Here is a 19,954-nt window from a genome sequence, read left to right on the forward strand (position 1 = left end):
TTGATGTAATCTTTTCGATGATAGCTGAGCAGACGCTTCCAGGCATTTGGCAAGGTTCAAAGGTGAGTGGCACCAAGGGGTTAAAGGGTAAATGGATACGTCAGGGGCAGCAACAAAGGGTTATTGTCTTAACCCTTATTCCCTGCCATAAGGGCTGCTGAGGATCGGGAAACAAGGAGAGTTATGAAACAAACTTTTATTTTAAACGAGTAAGAAGTTTTGTGTCTTAGTTAAATAGAGCAATAAAATAATCTTTTGATTATTTACAGAATGAGATTTGCAATTCATTTTAGTGGTTGCTGTTAATTTGTTTTTTCCTCTCACAGCTGATTTACATACAAAACGGAAGCAAAGGTATGAAAAAAATAACATTTATTATCATCATGTATATATATACACACAACTCATCACAATTATACTGGCCTCACGGATTTGTACAACAACAGTGGGGGCTTCTTGCCTCCACTTCTCTCACCCCCAGGAAATTATTTTAACCCCTTTGTGCAGGAGAGAAAACCAAATCCTCCAACCTCAATTCCTCATTTGTGATGCTTAGATGCAATAGCATTCGTCAACCTACAAGAAAGCCCGACACAAAGTGGGAGACAGCTGGAGATTATTATGGCACAGTGGTATAAGTCCTATTGCACCAAATACCCCCAAAGAAAGCAGGGGGCAGGGAGGACAGATCTCTGGGCTTATGTGCTCATGGGTGTGTGGGGTGTGTGTGTCAGAAGAGGGAGCTAGTAGTGTGTATAAGGAACAACTGGAACTAGAACTAATAAAGGCTATTCACACAATGGAGGAAAACTGGGCTAAGGGAGCCCAGCCCAGTTTTCCGCCATGGTGAGAACAACCGGGCTTGCGGGTGAGCCCAGTGGTTCAATGGTGGCTAGCCCACCAAAGTAGCCCTCCCCTTAAATGAGGTTAGCAGAGCAAACACTCCACTAACCCCAGATTTTTTACTGTGAGTCGCCACAGCGTGGCTCCATGCCGCAGCGACTCATGAGGAGACCCCCAGCCGGGAGGCTACCATAAGCCTCCTGGCCTCAGGGGTCTCCCTACTCGCGTGGGGCATTCTGGGATTTCCGGGGGCCAGGCAGCCCCCGATCCCTGCAGCCCCGACCAGCTCCACGACAGAGCTGGTTATCATGCGGGCAGCCGATCCAGCTGCCCAGGGAGGGCTCCATGATCATTTGCAGGGAGAACGGGCCAAGCCCACTCTCCCTGTCAAACCCCATCTAGCTCTCCACACTGCTTGTGTGGAGAGTCTCATTCCCTTTGGATGCATGGCTTGCTGCTCGCAATGGACCACTGAGCCCCTCAAAGGCGACTTTGCTCACATAGGCGGCCTATTAGTCTCCCCTGACCTGGCAAGGCTATGAATCTTTCTGTGGATACGCTTAGTTTGCCTAGTCAAGAACGGGCTTGGCCTTTTCTTCCATCCCCAGCTATTACTCTTGCTCATACTAGATGCCATCGAGCTCCAGTCCCAAAGATTTCTGCCTAATGCTCTCCATCCAGCCTACTGCCCAACATCTCACCTGGGAACCACCATTTTAATGTGATGATGCTCAGCAGCAGGGGAAGAGATTTAGTAATAAAGTGATTCCTTTGTCTGACAAAGGTGGCAGCAACCACAGAATCCTTAGCTGGAGACAGACGATGGGTTTTAGGGGAGCTGAAAGTAGTAGGAGAAAGGAACTACTTGTCATGGTGTATATCATATTTCTTTCGTTCTGCTCTCACCTTTGATCAAACACATTTTTGAAACAGTAACACCCCCCTTCCGGAGACACTTATTTACAGATATATTAGTGGGTTGAGAGTATACCCCATTAGCAGCTTTGGTACTGCTTCTGAGCCACCTTCAGTTCTCTGAAATAATTGTCATCTGTCTCCAGCCTTAGTCTTCTGATTGTTAGACAAGATGCAGAATGGATATGGGAGCATTTACAGTAGCCTGTTATATGGAACCCTAACCCATTTGGGCCTTAACCCGTGAACGTCTGCTACCTTGTCAGCTTCCCAATTATCAAAATGTGTGAAAATGTCCTGCTCTCTCAGACCTCCCTTCTTCTGAAATTGTTCCCCACACTTGCATGTTCTGTGCCAAAGTATAAACTGGGAATGCCAGACCTTTTCCAGAAAATGGGGACTTTGGAATTCCACTGTGGGCAAGGGGATACGGGGACTGAACCAGCAAAATCTCTCTCAAGTGTGGTGACAAAGCCAACTCTGGAATCAAAATATACACAGAGCCCTGAACAGGGCGCTTTCCAGACTAGCTGCTCAACAGCAGCAAAATGCCTCTGCTCAGGCAAGTCGCATTCGAAACGTAAACAGCAGGGGGAGCAGTCTCACAGAAACGAACAACCAGAAAAAACATCAACTTCTTTACACCGGATATATGACGTCCTAGTTCCATATCGAAGCGATTAAATTCGAAACAAAGCACTGGAAATGTGAACGGCACCCTGCTGTCCACGTAGGGTCTGCGGTGTCACAACACAGGAAGTGTGGAAGCACACTTCCGAGAGACGATGTGACCCCGTTGCAGGGTCTAATCTGGAAAACGCCCTGGAGAGGGAGACTCAATGAGGAGAGGGATGCCGGCCTTAGTGAAAGCCACAGGACAACAGAAAATTGCTCTCCTATGTAGTGACTTGCTATCACAGTGACCCCAAATCCATTCTTGAGTCCACTAAGAACCACAAGTCTTCTCTAAGGGTGGCAGAAAGAAAGGGTTCAAACCAGGCCCATCTTTGGTCATTTGCTGTAAATGTGGGTCAAAGGCAGGGTTAAGGAGCCGCTGACAGTTCAGAGTCGGTCCTGGTGCGCAGAGTTCAAAGGGTCTGTTCCCTGGCTCTGGCCACAGCCAATTGTAAGGTGGGGTGTGGGGAAGCACAGTTGGGAAGACAGCCGATCACAAGGCAACACACGTGCAGTAGTGCTTCAGCTTGCAAGGCAAAATGCCACGGTTGATTTGGTGAAATTCCACCAGCTGGATCAAGTCAGCAAAGCGAGTCTGCCCATCATCCATGGTGTAGTAGAGGCGCCCCTCTTCCTCACTCTGAAACCCAGAAAAGATCATGAGTCATTGGATGGAGGCAGGGCAGAGAGAACAGGGCAAGGCTGATGTTGAGCCTGGGTTCAGTCTCTGGAACACGTTAAGTAGTAGCAGCAGAGACCTGTGCTGCTTCTCAACTTATGTTCTAGGCCAGGGTTTCTTAACTTTGGGCCCCCAGATGTTGTTGGACTACAACTCCCATCATCCCCAGACACGGCTTTTGTGACCGAGGATGATGTAGTCCAACAACATCTGGGGGCTCAAAGTTAAGAAACCCTGTTCTAGGCACTGAGGCTACATATGCTGTCCACACAAGCAGCCTTACCCAGGTTAGCACAGCCCTACCTGGGTAGGGCTGCCTGCTGGCTCGCCCAAGCTTTTTACTTGGGTTATTACCGAGGTAGAGGGGCGCGAGCGTGCCCGTCTACCCCAGAACCTGGACATGTGTCTGCTCGGGTAGCCTGCAGCCCTAGCACCCACAGAGCCGAAGCACTGTACTCCTTGCACAATGCGCTGTGGGATTTCTCGAGGGCAGGCTGCGTTTCCTCAGCCTCTAGATTGCCGTGCTTCTTCCGGCAGCTCTGCTCGTGTGGGTGTGTAAGCGGTGCTGCCAAGAAGACAATGAGGACTGTCTGGCGGGGAAGGTAGGTGCGATCCTGCCTCTCCCCACCTGCTCTCCCTGCCCCACTCACAGGTTGTGTGAATGACCATACACACTACAAACCTGCATCTGTTTTATACCAATGTGATGGTCATGGCTTCTTCAACACAATCCTGAAAACTTTAGTATGCTAAAGATCCTAATAATTCTGTGTTAGAATTAGTCCTCCTCACAGAATTAGTGCCCAGAATTCCTTGGGGGGGAAAGGAATGAAATTTAAACACATATTCAAGAGTCAAGTTTCCAGGCTGGCTTGAGCCCTGGCATCTTTTGTTTTCAAAACCAAGCACTGGGAAAGGAGATCTTTCCTGACTGGGTGACTCTTCAACTTCCCCAGTGTTATTGTTTATTTCGGCCCAAGGCCAGCATAACTTCCCCAGTGGTGACTGTTGCTGACAGGAAGGGGGACTGCAGGGAAGTTGTTCCTGTCTTGTACCAGACAGTTCATTATTTTTTTTAAAGGAATTGGAATTTAAGACTGGCAGCCACATTCTGATTAGGAATCTCTCTCCACCATACCTAGTTGTATGTGGGCTGGCTATGGTGAAGGAAATATACGTCTGGCATGCTCAAGTCATTAATTCTTAACACATCTGCAAGGCTTGAACCTTCGTGTACTGAAGAGGTCCCAGGGCTGCAGCCTGGATCTACTGAAGCTCTGATTCTAACTCCTATCACAATCAATGCACCTTCCCCAGCTCCAGCTAGGAAGCTTCTCCCTGCCCCATAAGTCTAAGGGGGTTCAAGACGCCTGGTGAATAGGCAATGGCGATTGGCAGAAGTGGGGTGAGGGACCACTCTTCAGCTCAAGGAAAGAGCATATGCCTTACACAGACTCCAGGCTCAAACCTCAGTATTCCGGGGCGGGGGTGTGGGGGAGGACCCTGCCTGAGAATCTGGAGAGTGGCTGCCAGGCAGAGTAGGCAGTACTGTGCTAAGTGGACAAATGATGGGACTCAACAGAAGGCTGCTTCCTAGGTGCCAACGGCCACTTACCGGAAGGATAAGATAGTGCTTCACCTTCTGCAGGTGACAGAGTGACAAGACAAAGCCTTTGGGGTTCCGCTGGCTCTCTCGCACCAGAAAGACCCTGCAGGTGACAAGACGCAGGGAGGGTGTCACAGGCACAGCACCATCTCGGACGCCCACCAGGAGACGCAGAGTGCCAAGACAGCAGGCAACAGCTGTCTCCAACCTAGCCCTCTGCGCCCAACATTTCCATTGCTGCGGTGCTTTCTCCTGGCCCAAGACCCATGTCGCTATCACCACTGCTCAGTCCCGGCCCCACCCCAGTTCCGTTTCCTGAGCCAACTGCAAAAGACTTTGTGTCGTTCATTGAAAGCACATCTTCCTATTTATTCCTTGGTGGCAGAGTTTCGGACAGATCTGGCTTCAGGACTGCATCTAGGTTCTGGGGTTAGGAAGGATATTTAATTCCAGGGGATCTCTGAGGCATCAAGGATGGCCACAGTTATTGGTAGAAGTCTGGGCAGCATGGAATGGCACTCAGTAAAACGTTGCAGGTTGGATTTGGTTTGCACACAAGCTCTTGCTGATCAGCATATTCCGAGGAAGGGAGGAAGGAGCTAATCTGACCCCAACTCAGATCGGCTGGTGGCCTCCTGTGTGTGCACTGCTTTCCTCTGTTGTGTGGGCTTGGCTCACCTGCATGAGTAATCTTTTAATTTCAACGGGACTACTTTGAGTAATGTTCCTCAATATGTCCGCCACCATCTATCTCTTGCTATACACATTATGGTCTGGATGCATGGCTTGGTTGAGCGATAGGGAAGGGTTGGGGGCAGGTGAAACCTCTAGGCTTGGGGGTAGAGATTAAAAAGAGATGGGCTTCTCCTCTGCAATCCCATGCACACTTACCTAAGCCGCACTGAACCTAACCAGACATTTCTGTGCAGGTACGCATAGGGTTGGACTACACGAATGCTATGATCTGGAAAGAGATTGCTGCAAGCAACATACCCGTCCACCAGTCCCTGCTGGATTATAAGGCGCTGGGTGTCTTCTCTAGAAATGTGTCCGTGGAACCATGGCTGCGTTCTGTGGATGGCTGCAGGGGGAAGGGGGAAGAGTCCGTTTGAGGAAATCTCAGCCTGATTCAAACGTTTCGAATATCCTGTTGCAGCTGTTAATTCCTACAGTGAGAAATTCTGGGCCTGGATGACCCACCTCTATGTTTGAGAAATGGGCAGCTGGCCAGGATTTTTGGAGGACAGGGAAAGGCAGTTTGCAGATCCTCAGAATTTTTCTTGCCCCATTATTACTTAATGAGACTATTCTTATGATTGCCCAAAAGTGGGCTAAGGGAACCTAGCCCGCTTTTGGATGACGGTGTGCTGCAACAGGAGCAACGCGGCTCCCGGCAGCTAGCCCCCATAAACACCCCTCCCCTTAGACGAGGTTAACGGAGCGAGTGCTCCATTATGCTCGTGCGTTGCCGCGGCACGCAGTGACACATGAGTAGATCCCCAACTGGAAGGCTGCAAGCTGCCTCTGGGGCTCAGAGGTCTCTCCAGGATGCCCTGCGCACTCGCACAGGATATCCTGGAACTTCCAGGGGCTACGCGGCCCCTGATCCCTGCAGCCCCCGCCAGCTCCAGGATGGAGCCTGCAGTCGTGTGGGTGGCCAGTCCAGCCGCCCGGGGCTGCCTTTGGATCATCTGCAGGGAGAGCCGGCTAAGCCCACTCTCCCCGCAGACCCGGAAGAAGCTCTTCTCACTGATCGTGAGAAGAGCTTCAATATGTGCCAATGGTGGCTTTTGGCTCTGGAATCTGGCTCCATGGCTAATCCATGGCTCATATCAACCCCTTCAGTCTGCCCATGTTCAGAGACACTCTCTTATCCTACATTCCAAGGCTGTGCCATGGAAGTTACAAAAGGCTCCAAGACTAAACACTGGTTATATTCAGGCTTCAAATAAGTCCAGCAAAGCTGGACTCCTTTATAGGAAGACCCAAAGTGAGTAGCTTGCTATAGATCAGTGTTAATTTAACCGCTGGGAACACGCTTCACCCACCCGACTTCTTGTTGCTGCTGCTCACCCAACATGATGCTATGTTTGCCAATAGAGGTGTGCACGGAACCGCTGAGCTGCAGTCCGGCACTGGGGTGGGGGTTCCTTTAAGGGCGGGGGGAGAGTTTACTTACCCCTCCCGCCACTTTCCCCACTCCACCGCACGTATTTTAGTAAGTAATTGGGGCGGCAGGATACCCCCCTGCCGCCCCTTCCCCCACTCAGCTGCAAAAGGCTTCAGCAAGCCTTTTGAGCATGCGCACGTCGCACGCACGCTTCACGTCTCCACGATGTGCATGTGTGTGTGTGGCCGCGCGTGCACATCGCAAAGACGTGAAGCGCACGCGCAAAAGGCTTCCTGAAGCCTTTTGCAGCCGAGCGGGGGAAGGGGTGGCAGGGAGGTATCCTGCCGCCCCAATTACTGACTAAAATACGTGCACTGGAGGGGGAAAGCAGAGGGAGGGGTAAGTAACCCCCCACCCTTAAAGGAACCCCCACCCCAATCCGCCCGAACCCCGAACCGTCCATGTCTGGACCGGTCTGGAGGCCTGTAGAATGGCCTCCGGACCGGTTCATGCACATCACTATTTGCCAATCAAGAAGCATGTGGAGAAATAAATATTATCCCAGGATCTGTGACAGACACTCACCAGCACTGAGTGGAGAGCTCTGGAATGGGGTTGGCAGGCTGTATCGGTGACTTGTCTTCTTCTGGAGCATGGAAAGAAAAATATTGGAGGTTATTGGAAGTGTTTATGTTAAGCTTGCCATGCTAATTATGATTTTCCAACTCCATACAGGACTGCCACAACGTTTTAACAGCATGCTTATTTGTGCAAATTCCAGGGCACTTTCCAGACTAGCTGCTCAACAGCAGCAAAATGCCTCCATTCAGGCAAGTCACATTTGAAATGTAAACAGCAGGGGGAGCAGTCTTGCTGAAACTAACAACCTGAAAAAACAGCAACTTTCTTATGCTGGATATAAAATGTCCTAATTCTATATCGCAGCGATTAAATTCAAAACAAGGCATTGGAAATGTGAATGTAAGTCACCCTGCTGTCCGTGTATGGACTGCGGTGTCACAACGCAGGAAGTGTGGACCCCGTTGCAGGGTCTAATCTGGAAAGTGCCCTGAAGGGTAGCTGTGTCCGTCTGTTGCAACACAAATATCAGAACAGATTCCTTGTGGCATAAGCTTTTGTGGCCAGGACTGGCTTCATCAGATGCTCCTAATGAAGTGGGCTCTAGTTATATCACAATGAATCTGTTACTCTTTGATGCCATTAGACTCTGGTGGGTTGTTGTTGGTTTGGTTTTTTTTTGTCTCTAGACCATAGATTGTAGCATGATATTCACAAATGAATATCATCATAAAACCTAACAATACAACATGTAGATTTCGTTTGGCCGGTACCATATGGTTAAAAAAATGCTTAATTATCCTCACAAAAATACTTAGTAATCCTCATAACGAAGTTGTGCTCATAACTACATGAGCATCAAAATAAATTTGGGTCACTTTCGTTGCTTGAAAAGCATATTACTTATCTATTTTTATAACGCTATCCATGAATATGCCACTGTACAAAGAATAAGGCCCCTGCCCCAAGGGAATTACAATCTAGATATGGACACAGGGGAAACATCAGCGGAAGGGGATGGAAATGGCGATGGGGTAAGCAGGTGAAGAATATGTGAATGTTTCAGTTACAAGTACTTAAACTTAGTTACAGTAGGAAATATAATAATACCCATGACCATGACATTAAGAAATCTCATAATCTCTCCCGCATGGTGGGAACTGTAGCCTTGCTAAGGAACATGCAAGAGAAGAGCCAAGGCTGGCTCATCACTTGCATTGTGTACCACAAAGGCAGCCCGTGTGTGTTGAGTCTAGTTCTAGAACCTGAGTCTAGTTCTGACTGGGGTGGCAATCCTGCATCTGGGCTGTATCCGCCCATTTTCTAGAGCTGTTTCTCCCAGGACAATCCTGAACCTCAACTCTGCAATTCCTTGCTTCTACCCAGCACCCTGACCATAATGGGTGCCTTTGCCATGTGGTCAGTAGCTACAGATGACTGGTTTCCCACATGGGTGTAGGTGTCAAGAGTGTATGTGACTCCACTGCCTGAAGACTCTCAGGGTGGCAAACATTCATACTGAAAGTGATTCCCATTACTCACCTCCCTGCTCTCTGCAAACTCTACTTAGAAGCCAAACAGCAGACTCACCCGCCATGCCTGAGCCTCCTCCAGAGCTACTGTCAGAGCCTCGTTGGGGTTTTCAATCACTCGGCCCGTGCAACCCGAGAAGTCCATGGCCACCAGGGTGTTATCAGACACACTCCGCTAAGAGATTTTAAAAAGCATTCAGCAACAAATCTCTCCCATAATACATTATTTGTTCCTAATGATTGCTTGCAAATCCCAATTCAGTTTTTTAAAAACTCTTATTTATTACTGAAATCCTGAAAGCTCAGGGAGAGGTAATGTTAGAGTTAAAAATACATATACAGTCCCAGTTAAAATTCAGTTAATGCAACCTGAAATAGATAAACTTAAAATCCCAATCAAAAGTATTTCCAGTGGAAAAGTCTGGCAATCAGTGTCCCCTCTAACAGGGATTCCCAGGTGTTGTTGACTACAACTCCCAGAATCCCCATGCAAAAGCCACTGCAGTTGGGGATTCTGGGAGTTGTAGTCAATGACATCTGGGAATCCCTGTTAGAGGCAACAGTGATTGCAATCCTTCCCAAAGATGTTCAGGTTAGGTGGATCTCCAGTGGGAGAATACTGCAGGGTTGTGGGACAGCTCTTGTTGCCATGCCTTGGTGCAGAGTTGATATCATTGATTGCTCTTGGTTGATCCTAAAGACCACAAAGATAGTGATCCTCTGGGGCTACATTTGAAGCAGGCCTGCTCAATTTAGGCCCTCGAGCCGAGGGTCTCCCATAATCCCCAGCCACAGCGGCCAATAGCTAGGGATTATGGGAACTGTAGGCCAACATCTGCAGAAGGGCCCAAGTTGAGCAGTCCAGATTTAGTGCTGACCAACTGAGTTTCTCATAGCTTTGAAGGCAGAGAAATTAAATCTTGTAAGCGAGCCTTCTCAGAGTGCAGATGGATATAACGTTTAGACTGCAGCTTCAACAGGCTCTTCACCAAAAGTAAAAGCAGTTTGGCCAAAGATAGCCCAAGCTTCAACTGGACTAACCTTCAACAACAACAACAAAGAGACAGTAGATATGTGGTCTATTCATTTATGCTTTAACATTTTCCTGTAAAAAAACAACCCATAAACATTTCAAAAACAGTGTGTTCTAGCAATTGTGTTCTAGGGATTTGAGAAGGTAGGTATATTGGTGATACCCATGGCATTTGCCTATCATCACAAAACTGAACTATTCAAAAAGCTGCAGGAAAGCTTTCTCAGATCTTGTCCTGGCGAGAAAAGGTACCTTTGGATGGGATGCAGTGAGGGTACATCCTAACCACAAAGGCCTTCATCCTCCAATATGAAACCTCTGAATTGTTATCACAGGGAACTTACCAGGGGCACAGTGCCAATCCAGGCTGGTTCCCTTTGCCGTGCCTGACACTGCTGGTAGTTCCTGTAGAGCTGTATGCCATACTGTGGAAAGAACCATTCTTGTTAGTGTCTGTGTGGCAGCCCACCATGCCAGACCTTCTAGGCAGTGATTCTGATATTTGCTAGAGTCAAGAATTTAAAGCGCAATTTTGTAAAATTAGAACCATTTTTGAAAATTAAAAATAAAAATAACTCTCCCTAAACCTATATTTTTGGGAAGAAGCAGCAGCATGCATGAACAAAAACACGTAAAAATTACCATCTATCTATCTATCTATCTATCCACCCATCCATCCATCCATCACATTTCTAGACCACCCCATCCAAAGGCAATAGGCTATAGATGGACCATACTTCTCAGAGAGGGCTGGTGCCTACATGGAATGTTCTTCTCTTATGGGCATCCCTTCATTTTTGAGACCCAACAAGAGCCAGAATTCTGAAAGAGTGAGGGGAAGCATAGTAGTAAGGGAGGATGCCTTCTAAATGTACCCCGCTTTGTGACTCCATTGTGTGAGTATTTTGATTGGACAAGGAAGCAGCTCCCTGCCCTCTATCAGAGAGTTCAGGACAAAAGAGAGACAAAGCTGAAACAGCAGCAGAGTGGGGAGATTCAGTGGGTCAGTGAATGGGGCCTGTACCTTAAAGAGACGAAAGGCAGCCATCCAGCATGTGCGACTTTGCTCATCTTCACTGCAGAAGAGCTTCAAACCTTTTGCCCCACCGCGTGCCTTGTATGGCTGTGGAGCAGAGAGAAGTCTCATATGAATGCACACATAATGACAGTGCACGACTACCCACCCGATCATTTTTGAAAGATGCCAGGGTGTGCTTGGAAGCATTAGCGATAGACTGAGCCATTAAAAACAAAAACAAAAGAACATCTTATTAACTATTTAACTGTTTATCGGAAGAAACAGAGAAACAAGGAAAGCACCGGGGTACATGTCAGCCCACAGCATTATTGGTATTATTAATACAGCAAAGGTATTTTGTGTTCGGTCTCTATGCTTCTTTCCCACAAGGCATGAAATGAACCAGCTCTGGTCTAAGCCTTTATCGACATAAAGCATGCTTACAGTACTACAACAACATTTTGTGGGGTCTCTTTGACCCCTATCACCATAAGTGCATAGTATTTTCATTTCCCCATGCAATCCAGTAGAAGTTCTCAGTACCTCAATATCTGTATTAATAAAAAGGGCACATTTAGACAGTATTACGGGGGTGGAGGTGATTTGGGTGAAATACCACAGGGCATTTAAACTCATTAAGTTTGATCCTGACCTAGAAGATGGAGTTGCAGAACATGAAACACAGCATTTTATGAACGTTTTCCTTCTCAAATGGGGTATGATCCACCCCGATGTCTACTGAGGGTTAAAATCAGGTAGAGTCTCCACCACCACCGCCTTCACCATCTTTAACTTCCACCAGATCTCATGAAAATGAAAACACTGTGGTGTGACTTTGTGCCCCATAAAACAACACTGTTGTAATTTGGGGTAACCGTGTACCCCACCCGCTTGCCCAATAAAATGCCAGCAACAGTTTTAAGCAACCCAGACAAAGCACTATTTATTTTTAAGCATTAATTAACCTAGGAAGAACACATTAACCTTTTTATGTAACTTGGAAAGACCTTTTTAGGGCTACACATTTCCTTTCCCCCCAAAAATATTTCTTTTAAAACCCTTTATATTAGAAAAATCACATTAACAATCTCTCTATATATATTTCTCTTAGGCATACCCATCGCTAATCCCATGTGTGGCAGCTCTCGCGAGAGTTCACAAGCAGGACTGAGATGGACTGGGGCTGAAGGGCGGTGGAGGGAGAACGGACTGGGACTGAAGGGCAGGGGGAGAACGGGGGAGAACGGACTGGGGCTGAAGTCGGCGGGGGGGAGAACGGACTGGAGTTGAAGATGGAATTAGATGGGGGGAGAGACAGGGAGAACTAGACACCTCAACAGCGTAGTTTGTGATGATGTCATCCACCCCAATTCAAGATGGCAGACATGCAAATGTCTGAGGCACAAGAGGGCTAACTTGTGGACTGCCTAACCGATTTGGACCAAATTTGGTACAGCTGTAGTGAGTGACACACCTCAACGGCATGGTTTGTGATGATGTCATCTACCCCAATTCAAGATGGCCGATGCATGAACATTTGAGGCACAATTGGGCTAACTTGTGAACCAAATTTGCTACAGGTGTAGGGATACATAGGGATACCTCAAATGCATAGTTTGTGATGATGTCAGCCACCCTAATTCAAGATAGCAGGTATATGAATGTTTGAGGCACAAGTGGTTTAATTTGTGGACTGCCTAACCAGTTTGGACCAAATTTAGTCCCGTTGTAGAGATAGTGAAAGAAAGTAAGTCAATTAGTTCTTACTAGAACTTGTTTATTTTATGCAGTGCAGAGCTGCATTGTAGTGAGGTACACTGAGGAAGCAAATCTATGGCAATCCTTGTGCTTTCTGTGGCATTTTTGATCTAATGCTCTTCGGCAAAAAGTACATACTCTGCCCTCCCCCCTGCCCATTTGCAGATTGGAGGGTTGGGAATTTGAGGTCAAGGGCATTCATTGCAGCTCATTTATTACATCTCTGATGGACTTGTTCAGATGCTGAACTTCTAGCATTCATCAATATGTGTCCAAGCTCAGTTGAAAACAGATGCCATCTTCCTTTTGGTAATTTCTTATTCCAGTTGGGAAATTGCCAGTCCAAATTATGAAGCTGCCAATTGCACCAATATCTCACTGGAGTTCAGGCCAAAAAAAAGGGGGGGGGAGTTCAATGCACTGGCACAATGAAACATAAGAAAGAGTGCTGCCTCCCCCCCAGGGAAGAAAACCAGGGCAGCACATTGGCCAGCTTTGGTAACCATGGCAGAGAGGCACTGTGGGCATTTCTTCCCACCATGCATGAGTTTTACATCAAAGGGATCCAGAGCATTACCTGGGAGCATGGACCAGACCAGACCAAAAGTGGAACAATCTCTTGAACTTTACAGGAGTACAGAAATCTGGGGTGAAAGGAGCTGCCCTAAAGACCCATATCCTTTCCTGATTCTTCACAGGGCGCCAAATCCTTGCATTATATTACCAGACAATGCTTTTCTTAAGTATGGTTAACAGGGGAACCAATCCAGCAGTGCTTTCCCACCTTTCTTACCTTGATGCAGAAGCCAAACTCAGTAGGGGTGCTGTATTGCTTTTTGCCTTGGGTGATGTAGTAGATGTTGGACTCATTGATGTCAACACAATACTGTAGATGCCGGGGATCCTGCCATTGGGAAGACCAAGAAAGGACAATGTGTGAGGTTACATCCCACAGGATGAAATCCAAGCCCACCTTTATCTTTTCAGCTGCCTTGATAGGTGCCCAGTATATAGTGTATGTCCATGGTCAATCTAGGCCAAGAGCAGAAGGTAGGAGGGATGTGCATGGAGCCAGTTCGGAAGCCATTTATAGGCCCCCGAACCGGTTCGAACGGTGGGTGGTTCCACCGGTTCGACAGTGTGTGTGTGTGTGTGCGCGCGCGCAGCTTTAAGGGTGGGGAAGGATGCACTTACCCCCACCCCCGCAACTTTTTCCCCGCCGGCACTCGGTTTCTTAAACATCCATCGGGGCAGCAGTGTACCTCCCTGCTGACCCCTTCGCTACATTTTCCGGAAGTAAATGACTTGACTACCAAGCCAGAGGTTGCCAGTTCAAATCCCTGCTGGTATGTTTCCCAGACTCTATTGAAACTATATATTTATTTATTTGATTTATATACCGCCCTTCCGAAATGGCTCAGGGCGGTTTACAATTAAAACAGAAAACATTAAAAACAATTAAAACAGAGATACAAATATAAATACCAATTTAAAACAACTTAAAAAACAATTAAACTATCAAAACAATTAAAACCCTGAAAACCAGGTATTAAAACAATTAAAACTGATTAAAAACCCTGAAAGGCCAGGCCAAACAGATAGGTTTTAAGGGCTCTCTTGAAGGACAGTAAAGAATCAAGATTACTAATTTCCGCTGGGAGTGCATTCCACAGTCCAGGAGCAGCTACAGAGAAGGCCCGCCTCTGAGTCGTCACCAAACGAACCGGTGACAACTGGAGACGGACCTCCCCAGATGACCTTAACGTGCGGTGGGGATCATGTAAAATTACATACCTATAAATACATACCTATATTGAGCAGCAGCGATATAGGAAGATGCTGAAATACATCAGCTCATACTGCACGGGAGGAGACCATGGTAAACCCCAACTGTATTCTACCAAAGACAACCACAGGGCTCTGTGGTCGCCAGGAGTCGACACCAACTCGACGGCACACTTTACTTTACCCAAAAGTACCAGATGCGCCTGCACATGTCACGCGTAGGTGCTTCCGCTACTTCCGGAAAACATAGTGAAGGGGGTGGCAGGGAGGTACACTGCTGCCTCAATGGATGTTTAAGAAACTGAGTGCTGGCAAGAGAAATGCAGCGGCGGGGGGGCAGGGAGTGCATCCTCCCTAACCCCTAAAGCTGCACCACCATCCTCTGCCGTCGAACCGGCCCCCGCCAGTTCCATGCGCATCCCTAGAAGGTAGCACCTGGTGCAAAAGGCAACACCCTTAGGAATCTCAGCTTCTCTTTTATTTTCAGCCACTAGTGTATAGCACCGAAGCTGATGTGTCACATCAAAACGTCTGCTAACTTTGAAATGTCTGTTTTAGGTGAGGGGTTTTACACATTAAAGAGGTCTTTCAGAAAGCTTGTGGAGATTTGAAGATGCATATCTCATCGTTGTTATAACCTCTTACCTAAAAATTTTTTTAAAGCAAGTTTCTGGTCCATATGGCTACTGAGCACAACTGGACTTCCAGAGGCTAAGGAGTGGAATTTAATTGTTTTGCCTTAGCAGAGAATAAAAACAAGCAAATATATGCATGTTTCTTACGTAAACACTAGTATAGCATAGGTGGTAAGAGCATGCACTGTGAGTCAGGAAGTCAGCTATTTAAAACTCACCACAGCCTTGAATTCATTAGGTGGCTTATACTTATCTCTCAGTATTATATTTATCTCTCAGCCTTCCCCAGAAAATTTCACACGGCTTTTCTGCTTCCAGCATTTCATTTTGTATGATGTTTTTGGCTTTTGACATGACAGGCTCTAAACCACTGGGCTTTGGCCTCGAGCTTCGTGTCACCATTAAGACTGTTGCTCAGTTCAGTTGTCAGGAGGAAGGCTAGGCATAGAGTGTCACTGATCGTGGGCACTGATTCTTCCCGAAGGTCTGGCTGCTGGGATTCTTCTTGATGATATGGCACAGGGAAATCACCCCCAATTGTGGCCGGGCACATTATCCAACAGGAAGGTGGAAATGCAGAGCTGCCGCGTCCTTCCACCAAAACTTACTTTTGATGTGCCTTTGGTTGAGTAATAGAGTCCAGAACGTCGCAGGGAAAAGTAAAACCTTTTCCACACTTTGCGCCCTACTTCCTTAAGGTGGAGGAACCCTTGGATTTCAGGGCAGCTTCCTGAATTTAACACATTCTGAAAGAGAGAGACAGAAAAATGATGAGGAAAGCAGAGCGAATTAGACGTTCCACCAGCAGTCTATTCTGAGAGCAATTCTCTTCCCCTACTTGCTTTAGAGTAATGCTTTCGAATTGCAGAGATGCAGGCCTGGATAATACGACATTCCCTTGCACTCCCCGCTAGCACCTTAGAGACTTAATTCGCTGATTTCAATCTAAGCTTTTGTAGGCAAGCTTTCATTGGGCATGTGAAGCAGGTAGACAAAATATATGGTGGTACAAAACATATACACATGGGTCCTAAAGACTAAAGAATTGTCCAAAGAATACATCCCAGCAGATGTGGTGTACTTGTACTTAAGGTAACACACTCAGATTGGTGGCTGATGCATAAGAATGTAAGAACTAGTGTGTTAGATTTGATCATGTGTTAGAGCAGTGTTAGATTTGATCATGGATTAGGGAGGCATGGGTCCCTGCTTAACAATCAAGTTCACTGGCTGACCATGAGACCGTGAGCCAATCACTCCTTCTCAGTCTAATCTAGTGTTCCTTCTAACAGGGATTCCCAGATGTTGTTGACCATAATACCCAGCCAAAGGCCATTGCAGCTAGGGATGCTGGGAGTTGTAGTGAACAACATCTGGGAATCCCTGTTAGAAGGAACACCGGTCTAATCTGCCGCAGGTTTATTGTAAGGCTAAAAAGGGGGGGAAACCCTCTGTATACCTGCCCTGAAAGGGCAGGATATACAGGTGAAACTCGGAAAATTAGAATATTGTGCAAAAGTCCATTAATTTCAGTAATGCAAATTAAAAGGTGAAACTGATATATGAGACAGACGCATTACATGCAAAGCGAGATAAGTCAAGCCTTAATTTGTTATAATTGTGATGATCATGGCGTACAGCTCATGAAAACCCCAAATCCACAATCCCAGAAAATTAGAATATTACATGGAACCAAGAAGACAAGGATTGTAGAATAGAACAATATCGGACCTCTGAAAAGTATAAGCATGCATATGTATTCAGTACTTGGTTTGGACCCCTTTTGCAGCAATTACTGCCTCAATGTGGCGTGGCATGGATGCTATCAGCCTGTGGCACTGATGAGGTGTTATGGAAGACCAGGATGCTTCATTAGCGGCCTTCAGCTCTTCTGCATTGTTTGGTCTCATGTCTCTCATCTTTCTCTTGGCAATGCCCCATAGATTCTCTATGGGGTCAGGTCAGGCGAGTTTGCTGGCCAATCAAGCACAGTACACTGTATACTTTTCAGAGGTCCGATATTGTTCTATTCTACAATCATTGTCTTCTTGGTTCCATGTAATATTCTAATTTTCTGGGATTGTGGATCTGGGGTTTTCATGAGCTGTACGCCATGATCATCACAATTATAACAAATTAAGGCTTGACTTATCTCGCTTTGCATGTAATGCGTCTGTCTCATATATCAGTTTCACCTTTTAATTTGCATTACTGAAATTAATGGACTTTTGCACGATATTCTAATTTTCCAAGTTTCACCTGTAAATGTGAGAAATAAGTCAGAACTGCCTTACTAGATCAGACTAAAGGTCCATGTAGCTGAACACTCTGTTTGCAACTGGAAGGTACCATTTCAAGACATGATGGAAAGAGCCAGCCCCTATAATTTGATTTTAAATTAAAAGTTTTTGTGTATGGTTTTAACTTGTTTTTATGTTATCGTTAACTGCCCAGAGACTAAGGTTTCAAGTGGCATACAAATTTGATAAATAAATAAAATAAATAAAATACCACCTCTGACCATGCTGTTCCCGTATTATGCCAAACTACCATCCCTGGACCTATCTCCCATAAATTTATCTAATGCTTTTTAAAGCCATCTGTGCTAATGGCCATAACCAGATCTTTGTGGCTATGAATTTCATAAGTTAATTATGCTTTGTGTTAAGAAATACTCCATTTTGTCTGTCCTGGAATGGCAGTCAGTCAATAATCAACTATTGCAAGAGAAAGGAGGCAGCGGGAAACCTCTCCATATTTTTTCTCCATTACATTTTACCTTTGACTGCATTTTTTTTCTAAACAGGAGACCCAAACTCTTTAGCTTTTTCTACACATAATGCAATGCATCCATAGGGGAAGGGACCATCATAGTTTGCCTGTTGTTTATCAACCATTTAAGTTTTCCCTGGCTCCTGATGGGAAGCAACAGGGGGATGAGGTCTATGGCAAGGTGGCATTCCATGGCATTATCTCCTGGCTGCCTCCAGTTCAATCAGTCCCCAGCAGATGGTGCTCGGCATCATATGGTGACAACCCAAGAACAGTGTTACTGTTTTATCCTTCTGGATGAAAGCAGAACCAGGAAGGTGGGAAACACTGAAGGGATAAAGAAGTAGGTGCATACCTGTATGAGTTCTGAGTGCGACATATCCTTGTTGGCTGCATCCAGGCAGCTGGAGACCATGACTTCAGGAAACAGTGATTGCTGCAGATGGAGAGAGGAAAGGGGTGAACCTTGCAAATCTAACAGCCACAACAGTTTTGTATATGCTGGGGTGTCACATATCAAGGGAGCCAACTTAAGTGGCACAGCGGGGAAATGCTTGACTAAGAAGCAGATGATGCCTTTCAGCATCTTCCTATATCGCTGCTGCCCAATATCGTACCAGCGGGTACTATACTGGGCAGCAGTGATATAGGAAGATGCTGAAAGGCATCATCTCATACTGCGTGGGAGGAGGCAATGGTAAACCCCTCCTGTATTCTACCAAAGAAAACCACAGGGCTCTATGGGCGCCAGGAGTCGAAATCAACTTGACAGCACACTTTACCTTTACCACATATCAAGGCATTTTCACACATGGCATTAGAAATGCCATGTGTGGAAATACCCTCAATGCTACACGGGGTCTTGGCAGTCTTTCTTTAAATACAAAATGAGAACAAGTTTCTAGTCCTCATCATTGCTGAAGAAATACCTGCCAAAACGTGTTCCATTTCTGCTTCAGGTTTTTCCTTTTTACCCCACAGGGCTAACAATTCTAAAAATCCTCAATATAAATCCGATAAAAATACAATGGGCAACATCCATTATAAGATTAAGTGACTAAGCCCCACTGAAATTAATGGGACCAAGTGAGTCATGACTAACTTGTCTTATTACTTTAAGTAGTGTTCAGTCATAACTAACTAGTTGGAATTTTGCCCAATATTAATATAAAACGTTCCCTAACTGCAGTTCCTATAGGGACGGAATTCCATAAATCGTAGGAAGTAAAAAGCATGCCATATCTTACAGCCAGTTAATGAACTCCTGAGATATAAATGTAGCAATATAACAATGTAGGAAGCCAAAAGGTTTTACAAAAATTGAGTTCAGGGCGTAAGAAGATAGCTCTCAAGTGAAACATGCAAATTTTACAAAACAGAGGTGGCTAGGGGGTATAATTTCATTTAATATAGATTAACAAATGTGAAACTTGGGATGTGTTTGCAAGCAGAAAATTTGAAAGCTTCCATGTCAAAGTGAAGGAAAAGAACAGACTCCCCTTTTGACTGGATGACCCTTCCCACTTACCGGTGAGTTCCTGAACAGCTCATATTTGGCGTAGTTCTTCCGGAAGACAAACCTACTGTCACCCCCAACAGGCCACGTGGCCTGGACCTCCACCACAGACTCATGGTCTTCCAGGCACCGCTCTGGGGAAAGCAATACAATTTGTAGGGCATGAGAACCTCCCTCGCAGCTCTCTTCGATTCTGTGCCGAACCAGAATGGAGGACAGACTGACAAGAGCTATTAGCCCCGTGACTAAGAATCTAAAGTTCATGTTGAGAGGCTGGGATGCCTCCCATTTCCCGATGTTGGGGGGGGGGGACAACAGGGGAGGATGGTTGGCTCCATGCTCTGCTTGCGAACTTCCTAGAGGCATCTGGGTGGACACTGTTAGGCTAGTCTCACTAAGGTGATATAGTATGGCTGAGCTGTACCACTTCAGAGTGCAGGTGGAGGTTTATTACACAGATTTCAATATTAGGCGGTATATAAATTCTATCTATCTATC

The 19,954-nt window shown here is 46.3% G+C and overlaps 1 protein-coding gene across 12 annotated transcripts in view; it reads right to left on the minus strand.

The window, feature by feature from the left end:
- Window positions 1-355: 355 nt before the first annotated feature.
- Window positions 356-19,954, minus strand: part of GRB7 (growth factor receptor bound protein 7) — a 97,686-nt gene continuing 78,087 nt past the window's right edge. For all 12 annotated transcript variants that reach the window (XM_053261150.1, XM_053261151.1, XM_053261148.1 and 9 more), the window contains 11 exons: window positions 19,469-19,590; window positions 18,296-18,376; window positions 15,777-15,914; window positions 13,542-13,652; window positions 10,997-11,095; window positions 10,317-10,397; window positions 8,998-9,114; window positions 7,414-7,474; window positions 5,712-5,799; window positions 4,728-4,821; window positions 356-3,073 (listed from right to left, as the gene is read on the minus strand). In XM_053261150.1, coding sequence (XP_053117125.1) covers window positions 2,927-3,073; window positions 4,728-4,821; window positions 5,712-5,799; window positions 7,414-7,474; window positions 8,998-9,114; window positions 10,317-10,397; window positions 10,997-11,095; window positions 13,542-13,652; window positions 15,777-15,914; window positions 18,296-18,376; window positions 19,469-19,590 — 1,139 coding nt within the window. In that variant the 3' untranslated portion in view covers window positions 356-2,926. The remainder of the gene's footprint in view (window positions 3,074-4,727; window positions 4,822-5,711; window positions 5,800-7,413; window positions 7,475-8,997; window positions 9,115-10,316; window positions 10,398-10,996; window positions 11,096-13,541; window positions 13,653-15,776; window positions 15,915-18,295; window positions 18,377-19,468; window positions 19,591-19,954) is intronic.

This window comes from Hemicordylus capensis, chromosome 6 (genome assembly GCF_027244095.1).
Source record: "Hemicordylus capensis ecotype Gifberg chromosome 6, rHemCap1.1.pri, whole genome shotgun sequence".
Classification (NCBI taxonomy): domain Eukaryota; kingdom Metazoa; phylum Chordata; class Lepidosauria; order Squamata; family Cordylidae; genus Hemicordylus; species Hemicordylus capensis.